This window comes from Mustela putorius, unplaced genomic scaffold, assembly GCF_011764305.1.
Source record: "Mustela putorius furo isolate JIRA1106 unplaced genomic scaffold, ASM1176430v1.1 tig00000196_pilon_pilon_pilon, whole genome shotgun sequence".
Lineage (NCBI taxonomy): Eukaryota > Metazoa > Chordata > Mammalia > Carnivora > Mustelidae > Mustela > Mustela putorius.
This window is the reverse complement of record NW_025421310.1, coordinates 15,132,207-15,143,179: the sequence shown is the minus strand read 5'-3', so window position 1 is coordinate 15,143,179 and position 10,973 is coordinate 15,132,207. Positions and strand designations below refer to the sequence as shown.

At 52.8% G+C, this 10,973-nt stretch overlaps 1 protein-coding gene across 1 annotated transcript; it reads right to left on the bottom strand.

Moving 5' to 3' along the window:
- Positions 1-2,931: 2,931 nt before the first annotated feature.
- Positions 2,932-8,639, bottom strand: LYPD3 (LY6/PLAUR domain containing 3). Its single transcript, XM_004767709.3, has 5 exons — positions 7,422-8,639; positions 6,720-6,851; positions 5,548-5,718; positions 5,067-5,228; positions 2,932-3,966 (listed from the first exon to the last, which is right to left on the bottom strand). Exons 1-5 carry the CDS (start codon positions 7,504-7,506, stop codon positions 3,482-3,484), a joined length of 1,035 nt encoding a protein of 344 aa, XP_004767766.1. The 5' UTR covers positions 7,507-8,639; the 3' UTR covers positions 2,932-3,481.
- Positions 8,640-10,973: the final 2,334 nt, after the last annotated feature.

The following is a 10,973-nucleotide window of genomic DNA, read 5'->3' as shown; positions in this document are numbered from 1 at the left end:
AGCATAAAATACACAAGGGATTCCAGAGACTGAGTACAAAACCCTCATAAAATAGCTCATTAATAATGGTTTTACATAGATTACTTTTTATAAATGATAATGTTTGTATATATGAGGTTAAAATACGTTATTAAAATTAACCACAGCCATGGGACGCCTGGCTGGCATGCAACTTTTTTTTTTTCTCCTGAAGATTTAATTTATTTGAGAGAGAAAGCATGCACAAGAGAGCACAAGCAGGGAGAGAGGCAGAGGGAGAAGTAGAAACAGGCTCCTGACTGAGCAGGGAGCCCAATGCGGGGCTCGATCCCAGGACCCCAGGGCCCCCCTGAGCTGAAGGCAGATGCTTAACTGACTGAGGCACCAGGCACCCCAGAGCATGGTAAATCTTGATCTGGGATTCAGGCCCAGATCAAGATATTGGATGTGGAACCTACTTCATTTAAAAAAAAAAAAAAAAATGGTGGGGGGGCACCTGGGTGGGTCGGTGGGTTAAAGCCTCTGCTTTCAGCTCGGGTCATGATCTCGGGGTCCTGGGATCAAGCCCTGCATCAGGCTCTCTGCTGGGCGGGGAGCTTGCTTCCTCCTCTCTCTCTGCCTGCCTTTCTGCCTACTTGTGATCTCTGTCTGTCAAATAAATAAAGTCTTTAAAAATTTTTTTAAAACTTTATAAATAAGATTAAAGCAAAAACTGATTACATTTCTAACATCTTACTGGAGCACTGTCTAACTTCTAGAACCAATGAAGGTTTATCTTGATAATATGATAATATTATTCCCCGGGGCAAATGTAGCTTTGTATATCCTGCTATTTATTACTGATTGGGGGCTCAATTCTATAAGGTTTAGATTTAACTTTGCAAATGATAAGAAGATTGATAAACTGCAATAGATTCTTCTCTGGGAAGATGCAAATGATTTCAGATGTGCATGGTTTCTTTCCAGTAGACAACAGAACCCCAACAACACTGGACTTGACAACATCAGGGGTGCTGGAGGGGTTCTGGAGAGGCCAGTACTCCTGCTGACCTCAACTCAGCCGAAACGAAGAGCAGTGGTTTTAAAAAGGTGGGGTGAGGCGAAGATCTTAGGGTATCTGTGTTTACTAATTGGCTCTCTCCCAAAGGAAAAGAAAACTTGCTTGCATCTCCGTGATAGGAGGCCATTTAACAACCTGGATGAAGGCGCCGGCACCGGCAGCCGTTGAGGCTGACATCTTGCTGGGGAAACTGGGAGACAGGGGTGCGAGGTCCTTTGATATGTACATTTCAAAGAGCTGGCTCCCAGGTCCTAGAGAAAGGCATTTTCTGGGCTCTAAAACTAGCTGAGGCTTTTAAGGATAGTTATATACATCTCAAAGGACCAGAGAAAGAAGTTATAATGACAAGTTTTCCAAAGTGAATGCTCTAAGAAAAGCGAGGTTGGGGCTTCTGTGGTTAGGCCATCTGGATTCTGGAAGGGCCCAGGGTAAGAGGGAGGTCAGGGGTTCAAAAACAGAGAGAAGTCTATCTCAAGTTTAGTCAAGCTGAGGGAAAAGTTATGGCCATCTTGGTCACCCTCTGTAAAGGCAGTCTGCTGGGGTCCAAATCTGGGTTCCTGTGCTTATTAGCTGGGTGACCTGCGGCAAGTTTCTCAACCTCTCTGGGTCTGGTTTCTTCATCTTATAAAATGCAGATAATTAATACTTACCTCATAGGATGGTTGTATAAATTAAGTACATTAATCCAGGTACAGTACACAAAACAGAATCCAATACACAGATTACTTGCCGTGGGTAAACTACTTTACCATTCTGAGCCTCAGTTTCCCCAATCATCCCATCTGAGAATGTATATGGAAAATTAAATGTGACTCCGGCTGCAAACACCCTCAGTACAGGCCTGGTATGTGGTTAAGACTTTTAAAAGTGACTAACACAAGGTGCCTGGGTGGCTCAGTCGGTTGAGTGTCTGTCTGCCTTTGGCTCAGGTCAGATCCCAGGGTCGTGGGATTGAGCCCCGCATCGGGCTCCCAGCTCTGTGGGGAGCCTGCTTCTCCCTCTTGTGTTCTCCCTGCTTATACACACACACTCTCTCTGCCAAATAAATAAATAAAACCTTTGAAAATAATAACTAGCTTTCACAGATTAACCTAGGCCTGTAATGGTAATCAGACCATTAAAAAAAAAAAAAGAAGGGGCGCCTGGGTGGCTCAGTGGGTTAAGCCGCTGCCTTCGGCTCAGGTCATGATCTCAGAGTCCTGGGATCGAGTCCCGCATCGGGCTCTCTGCTCAGCAGAGAGCCTGCTTCCCTCTCTCTCTCTGCCTGCCTCTCCATCTACTTGTGATTTCTCTCTGTCAAATAAATAAATAAAATCTTTAAAAAAAAAAAAAAAAAAAAGAAGAAGCAGGACGCCTGGGTGGCCGGCAGATTAAGCCTCTGCCTTTGGCTCAGGTCATCATCTCGGAGTCCTGGGATCAAGCCCCGCATCAGGCTCTCTGCTCAGCAGGGAGCTTGCTTCCTCCTCTCTCTCTCTCTCTCTCTCTTCCTCTCTCTCTGCCTACTTGTGATCTCTCTCTCTGTCAAATAAATAAATAAAATCTTAAAAAAAAAAAAAAAAAGGCAGCAGCCGCCAAACAGATGACAAGGTGGGTGGGAGCTGGGGATGGCGTCCAAGCCATGAAACAAAGCCCCCTTCTGCTCCCAAATGTTGCTAAGAGCCCCATTCACCCTCGTCACCACTTAGTGGTCTCACAGGGCAGCCCCCTCACCAGTGGGATCGCCACAAGCTGGCTAAACCCCAGGAGATGAAAGCAGTTCAAACCTCAACTTCCCCCAGGGCTGTGGTTCTAGATCTCAGCTTCTCTGTTAAAGGTCTTGGCATTCCTGCCTTAGCTCAGCTATGAGGTTACACTGAGAGGTTAGCATAAGAAATGAGTCCTTCAAAACACTATACAAAGGAACCAAACTTTTATTGAGACCTTTCTGTGCCAGAGGCTGATCACACAGGGGCATAAGGCACGGTCCCTGCCCTTGAGGAGCTCACAGTCTAGTAAGGAAGTCAGACGCCCAAACGATTGCCACAGAGATGGGGGGAAGGGGCAGCAGCCAAGCAGAGGAAGGCATGAGTACCCCGCTCTACCCCCCATATTCCAGGTTGGCTGTAAGAAGGCAAAGAGGAAGCTTATCATTGTTTCTCCCATTTTCCCTATGACAGCCCTGACTTTTCTCGGTCCTAGGCACCATGAGGACAGGAAAGAGAGACAGAGATGAGGGAGACGCATTTGCTGCCTTCAAAAAGCTGCAACACCCTGGCAGGATATAGACAACGGTAACTTTATTTCCCAAAGCCGCAAACCAGTGCAGCAGAAGCTGGGGAGAGTAGGGAAGATTGGAAGAACGGGGGCTGGGCCAGCCCAGTCCAGTCCGGGAAAGGGAAGTAGTGTGAAGAGAGGGCGCCCAGGGCCAGGGAATAGGGCAAGATGGTTTCTAGATGGAAAAACTCAGAGTAAGTTGCCAGCAGCCACAGCCAACAGAGGGGCCACCAGCCCAATGAAGGGAGTCACAGAGCCTTTACTATAGGCCACACCTTTTGTAGGGTGATGCCCCATATTACTTCGGTCCTGGTGGCCAGGGGCGCCTTCAGCCACGCTAGATTCCCCTTTCTGGGAGGTCTCTGGATGTACTCCCTGTGGAGAAGTCTGGCTGGCTGGGGCTGAGGTGGGTTTGCTGGTAGAGACGAGTGTGGTTGGGGCTGGGGTAGTAGTGACGGAGGTGGTTGTGGCCAGAGTGGTGGGCTTAGGAGCGGGCAGCAGAACAAGGGGTGGGATTCGAGGAGAGAAAAAGGTCTTGTTGTGGAGATCCGAGTTACAGCGGGACCCCTGGCAGCAGGAGCCACTGAGTGTGAACCCTGGGCCTGTCACCACATCCCGGGTGCAGAACTCGTCCTGGACACAGCCCCGAACAGGCAAGGACACAGTCACATTTGCTGCAGGAGGGAGACACAGGTGGGTCAGTGGTGGGAGGGTTGCAGAGCCAGAAGGAAATTTCGGGGCAAGACAAAGGGCAAGAACTCCTAATACGGGGGACAGAAGGGCTCTGCATCCATTAATCCAAAGTCTTATTTCAAGCCCCACTTCCAGAAACTCTGTCCCACTGTCTCTGGCACATGGTGAACCCGGATTCCCACTTTTGAGAAGAAAAGTGAGTAGGATGAACTACAAGTACCACAATACCTTAGGAGAAAAGCTGGGAAAGTATGGACCCGGATACACCTCTCATAAGACCCAAGAGCCCAACAAACTTTCCCCACATCCCTCTCTTCAATTTTCCCCGACTCTCTCCCTTCCACCCCCACCCCTGCCAAAATCAGTCTTAAGAGTTCAGAACAGGGGCGCCTGGGTGGCTCAGTGGGTTAAGCCGCTGCCTTCGGCTCAGGTCATGATCCCAGGGTCCTGGGATGGAGTCCCGCATCGGGCTCTCTGCTCAGCAGGGAGCCTGCTTCCCTCCCTCTCTCTCTCTCTCTGCCTGCCTCTCCATCTACTTGTGATTTCTCTCTGTCAAATAAATAAATAAATAAAAATCTTAAAAAAAAAAAAAAAAGTTCAGAACAACATCTCCCATAATGCACCTGGCAGAAGAGGCATTTGAAGTACACCCCTCAGGGTTCCCTGGGGCAGAGGCCAGGAGGATGAACTACCTCTCTCCTAAGTGGTTAGGTGGGCGGCCCTAACATAAACCCTAACCTAAACCCAGCCCTTTTAAGGAGCCAGAGCTCGAGTCCCTGCAATCGAGAAGCTTGGAGGCTTACATTTCCCACAGCGCATCGTCCCATTGTGCACCTGGCAGGCCTCTACGGAGATGTATGTCCAAAAAAGACTCTAGGACAAAAGCACCCGTACCCCCACACCACGTCCGGGGTAGAGCTGTGTTTCTCCTGCCGCTCTAGGCGAAGGCGGGAACTTAGGCCTACCGTTTCCAGAACGTGCTGGAGGTGGGGGAACTCTGGGGAAAGGGCTACCCACCGCCAGTGAGGCCTCCGAGAGGCTACCACAACTCCCGCTGACCCCATGCCCCCCACTCGCTCACCTGCCGTCAGGGTGACGTTACCGTCGAAGCAGCCCTTGTAGACGCGGTCGCTGGCGTTGTAGCAGCTGACGACGGGCGGCGCCGTACCCTGGCACGCCTCGCGGCTCAGTCCCACGCAGCTGTAGCACTCGGCACCGTTGGGCTGGTACGCGCTCTCATTGCCTGCGAGGGGAGCGCGTTGGAGGGAAGGGGTCCAGAAAGCTCCGCAAGCCCAGCTCAGCCCGAGGGTCCCTGCAGCCTAGGTCTCCGCCCCTAGCCCCGCCCAGAGCGTGGCCCGCCCCCGCCTGTCGCCCCTCTCCTCCCGCATAGCCCCACCCCTAGCGTCCCTCCCCACGCGGCCTCTGGCGACGAAGCCCCGCCTGCCGCCGCGTGACCCCGCCCCCAGCACGTGCCGAGTTCTCCCGCCTCCAGGTTGGGATCATCCTAGTGGCTCAGCGGTGGTGTGGCTCCGCCTCCGAGCCTAGGGCCCCGCCCCACCGACCTGCGGGGTTCAGAGCTCGGGACGTGAGGTTGAGTTTGGTGTTGCAGCGGTCCTGGGAGCACTGCTGCAGCTGGATGAAGGCCAGTAGCCCGTGAAGGTCCAGGCCGCGGTCATTCTTGCCCGGGAGTCCCGAACCGCAGCCCCGCACTGCCACCGAGAACTGCCCGTGGACTGCGGAGAGGGGAGGGGGCGGAGTCAGGGGCGGGGCTCGGGGCGGGGCCTCGAGTGGACCCCACCACCACCAGCAGAAGAGAGCCGAGCCAGGGTCGAAGGGCCGGGGCCTCAGAAAGCCGATCGCAGGGGAAGAACGACAGACGGAGGGGCAGATCCTCAAAGAGCTGAGTCGGAGGGAACAGACAGGCGGATGGACAAAACCGAGAGGGGAGGCCCAAGAGTGCAGTAGGACGGGGCCGGGCGATAGAGGGATGGAACCGCACAAAGAATCTTAAGAAGGAACTGGGAGGGCGCCTGGGTGGCTCAGTGGGTTAAGCCGCTGCCTTCGGCTCAGGTCATGATCTCAGGGTCCTGGGATCGAGTCCCGCATCGGGCTCTCTGCTCAGCAGGGAGCCTGCTTCCCTCTCTCTCTCTCTGCCTGCCTCTCTGCCTACTTGTGATCTCTGTCTGTCAAATAAATAAATAAAATCTTTAAAAAAAAAAAATAAATAAATAAAAAAGAAGGAACTGGGAGACTGACAGAAAGGGCACAGGAGCAGAGACAGGTGGGACCTCCCAGGAGCTGTAGCCTCAGATGGGGGCCGGATTCCCCTCGGGGGTGGGTTAGTGGGAGGCAGCCTCAGTCTAGGGAACCTAGGAGGAGACCTGCGGAGGGGTCTGCATCGTCACGGGATAGAGGGTTCTGGCAGGGACAGGGTGAGTAGGGAAATCTGGTGGGGGGGGTCGGGGGGGGGGGACAAGGCGGAAATGGAGAGGGTGTGCCCTCGAAGGGGACTGGGTCCCAAATCCGGGCTCTCCCAGCTCACCCCACTCAGGCAGCACCTGTCAGCCCCGCGCCCTAACGGCGTGATTGTGTTGAAGGGCTCCAACCTGGCTGAAAGGGATGCATGGAGGGCGTTGAATGGATGTGGACAAATTCAGAAGGGCGGGATAAAAGGAGGCGGGGCCTGGCTTGGGGAGCTTGAACGGGTACGAATGGACCAGAGGGCCCCACTCACTGGTCTCCACCGCCCCCACGGCCTCTGTGCAGACTTTCACGCCCGGCGCGCACTTCACCGTCTTGGTCTTCTGCGGAGAGCATCCGTCATCTGCTTTCTGCACACAGCTGTAGCACTCCAGGGCCTGCGCTCCTGGGGATGCGGGGCCGAGCAGAACTAAGGGATCCCTACCGAAGCCTTCTCCCAGAAAGCAGAAATAGTCCTTCCCATGCCCTCTGTCCCCGGGACGGGACAATGCTGTTGCCCACCGTTTTCCAGGACAGGAGTAAGGAAAACCTCCCCACCAATCTGGTGCCCCTCTCCTTTAAAGCACCCTATGCCTGCAGTGGGAACATCCTTCCCACAGCCCCTTATGCTCCAGATGGGGGATCCCTGCTATGGATGAGAGGGACACCTTCCCACAGTTCTCCGTTCATGGTGGCAGAACTCTTCCCACAGTCCAGGCGGCTCAGCGAGGGATCACTTCCCACTGCCCCTTCTGCCCAGGGCAGAGGGTCCTTCCCACAGCTCACATCTGCTCAGGATGGAAGAACCTCCCCCCAGGGAGGAATCCTCCCCATAGTCCCTCTGCCCAAAGTAGGGGATCTCTCCTACAGCCCCTTCTGCTCAGGATGGAAGATTGTCCCCACAGCTCTCCTTGTAGGAGACAGCTCCTTCCTAGGGCCCCTACTGTACCCCATCCATCCCCTCCAGCAGACCCACCTCCTCCAAGAAGGAGCATCAACAGAACCAGCCAGCCCGTAGTCCGAATCACTGCCTGGGCGCCTGCTTTCCTGGCAGGGTCCATGGCTCCGTCCTGCTCCCTCAGCGTTCCCCCTGGGTGTGCCGCCTCCCAACCTGGGCCCTCTTACCTGAGCCCAGGATGAGTAACCTCCCCCCAGGCAACCCTGGCCTTGCCCAACCAGGCCAAATCAGCGTCCGCAGTGGGGCGGGGTGCCCGCCCCTGGGTGCGTCACCCACAGCTGCTGAAGAGGGAAAGAGGGGGAGTCAAGGTTCCCTGACTGTTCCCAGGAGAAAGTCTGTGTTTGGGGGGGTGACGGGAGAGGGGAAAGCACTGAGGCTCAGAATGGGAAAAGGGTCTACTCGACATGCAGCACTCCAGAAATATGTAATGAGTACTTAACCGTGGGCAAGCTTTGGTTTGGGCGACTGTTGGAGGTTAAGACGAAACCGGTGCCTGTCCTCATGGAGCTCAGTCTGATGACAGATATTAAGTAATCACACAAACTGTTATACACAACTGGAAGGATGAAGGGAGAAGTGTAGGGAGCTCCGAGGAGGTATGGAGTCTAGGGGTGGAGGCTGGCTGGTCCGTGAAGCTTGCCGGAAAGTGTCCTTTAAGCTGTGGTTCAAAGGCGGGGGCTGGGGGGATACAGAGCCCCCTTACAAAGCAGGGGGAACTCAGAGGACAAAGAAGAGGAAGGCAGACACTGAGGCCGAAAAGCCAGGCAGGGGCTAGAACGGCCACATCATTACAGGCCCTGTGAAGAGATTTCAGTGAATTCTGAGAAGAGCGGATAAACGTTAAGAGGGTCTCAATCTCCCGGGACAGGGAGATGTTACAATCAGACTTACTTTTTAATATGATCAAAACCTGGAAATGAATGCAAAGATCCATCAAGAAGGGAACGGAAAAAGAATGAGTGGGTCACTCAGCCCGTGGGATATCACTCAGCAGTGAGAAAACAAGCCAACCACTGGTGTCTGCAGCCCCATGGTTGAATCCCGAAAACTTTATGTAGAGCTCAAGAAGCCTTACACAAATAAAACATACTGTGTAACTCCACTGACATGAGGTTCTAGAACAGAATAGGGATTCCATTGTCCCAAAGGAGCAATGGTGATGAGGCCCACTCTCTTCCTCCAGGCAGTAGTAACACGTGTGTGCAAATCTGTAAAGAATTACCCAGCTGGGGACACCTGGGCCTGGGAGGCTCAGTCGGTTAAGTAGCTGCCTTCGGCTCAGGTCAAGATCCCACGGTCCTGGGATCAAGTCCCATATCTGACTCCTTGCTCAGCAGGAAGCCTGCTTCTCCCCCCTGCTTGTGCTCATGCACGCTCACACACTCTCTCTCTCTGATAAATAAATAAATAAAATCTTAAAAAAAAATTACCCAGCTGTATACTTATATACTAAATATACATTATACTTAAAAAAAAAGAAAAAAGGAAAGAGGGAGAGAGAGTAAAAAAAGGATGTCACTGTGTCCTCTGTGGAAGGAGCGAGAAAGCCAGGAGAACAGTGAGGGAGCTGGGCAGTCTTCCAGGTAAAGAAGAAAAGCAGCCCCTGACATCAGAGAGTTGGTGAGGCACCCACACTGAGGCCATGGGGTTCTGTTACACACCAACACCAACACAGAACACCCAACCCAGACAGAGCCACACCGAGATGTGCTGGAGGGGGACACGCCGAGGACCACAGCAGGACCACAACTGAATTCAGAAGCAAGAACATCATGCAAACCGCAAAATGACTAAGCATCCCCATATTCAAGCTCATATAAGTGACTGCCTATGTTACGTTATACTACGTTAAATAATAGCATTTATATAGATTATGTTTATTATATAATAACATTTATATTATTATACTATATTATATCATTATATAAGTTACATCTCTAACGTTTCTTTGTTTCTCCTGGCTCATAGATAAGGTTTATCTATGCCGGCGGAAAAAGAGCGGCTGTGTTCATAAAGATATTATCTATTTCCCAGACCCCGTTGGGCACCCCGATTCCCAATAATGAGTAGCACCTCAGTCATATAGGTGACGTCACTTGGCATCATGCTGAGACTCTCAGAGAGAAAGTGAATGACTACTTGTGAAGTCATCCGGCACTGGCCCCTGCCTTCCAGCCTTGAAATCCCAGCCCCACTTGGGGTTTTCTGTGTGACCCCGAGGAAGTGTCTTCACCTCTCTGAGCCTCTGAGAGATCTGTTTTATAATAAAGGAAGGAATGGCAAAGCATCAACTCTGAAATCGGACAGACTGAAATTTTAATCCTGCCTTTGCCCTCCTCTTGCTGTGTGACCTCAAGCAAGTGGGACTCCCTCTCTGAACTTTAGCTGCCTCCTTTGCCACAAGGACCCAGAAACCCCTACCTACTGAAGGATGGAGGGAGGCATGGTAATAATACTGTAACTATTGTGTGTTGACAAGCAGAGGCCCTGCAGGCCCCAGCTGCGTGGGAGAGTTTCAGGGAGGAACCCCAACTAGCAAGACCAGAAGAACTAGGATCTTGGGAGGGAGTGGTACCCAGGGTGGGGAGTCTCCTCTTGCTCAGGCCTGCCTGGATCCTGGGTGCTGACCCCCACCTGGCCCAGGCCCAGAGAGCAGAGGGAGGGTTGAATGTGGGGCCTCTCCTTACACTTGCTCTGGGATTCTTCCCTGCTCCTATTCCCAGAGGTCATGGCAAAGTGGTTTAGAACCTGGCTCCCCAGATAGGTGAACAGAGAGGTCAGTGTGGAGGCAGTCCCTGGCTCTGGAGGTCACGTCAGGGCCTCAGACAACCTTGGGGGCATATCCAGTATGGTTTCCTGTCCTCTGGGCCAAGGGAGGCCCTGAGCCCAGTGACATTCCCGGTCTATCTTTAGACCCACTCCTTCTGGGGACATACAATCTGGGATGTGTCAGGGAAGGGGTGGGGTTAGGGGCAGGGCTGGCTACATAATTTGTGGGCCTCAGTGAAAAGTATAAATATGGGGACCAGGTTCAAAAGGCAGGAAAGAGTGCCATTAGAGGTATTAATTTCGAAATGCATTTTTCTTTCTTCTGCCATCTTTCTCCACCCCTCCTGGTGTTCAAGGTCATATTCCCAAAGGCAAACCCCTTGGACACTTGAGAGCACAGACCTTCACAGGTATCTGCAGACCTTGTCCCACAGCCAGAGCAACTGCGTTGCTGCGCACCCCTTCTCGGGGACAGCTGTCCACTGTCATGCACCACCTGAGATGCCATGAGGCTCGAATGTATGCCCTGCTCTTCCCAGCTGCCCCCAGGCCTGCTGAAGTTGGAAGTGACAATGGTCATGGGGCAGGAGCAGGGAGGGAAAGGCAGACAGAGCCTGTCCTGGGGATGTGGGAGATGGCGGGTTGTGGAGCCATGTGTGAGCCAAGGCTCTGATCCCCTTCAGCACGGGCTTGCCAGCCCTTCAGACTGCACTTACGAAACCCAAATTCCAAAAGAAAATTAAGAATTTCCAGATAGCAACCACAGAGCATCACACCTGACGGCTCTTGGCACAGGGACCT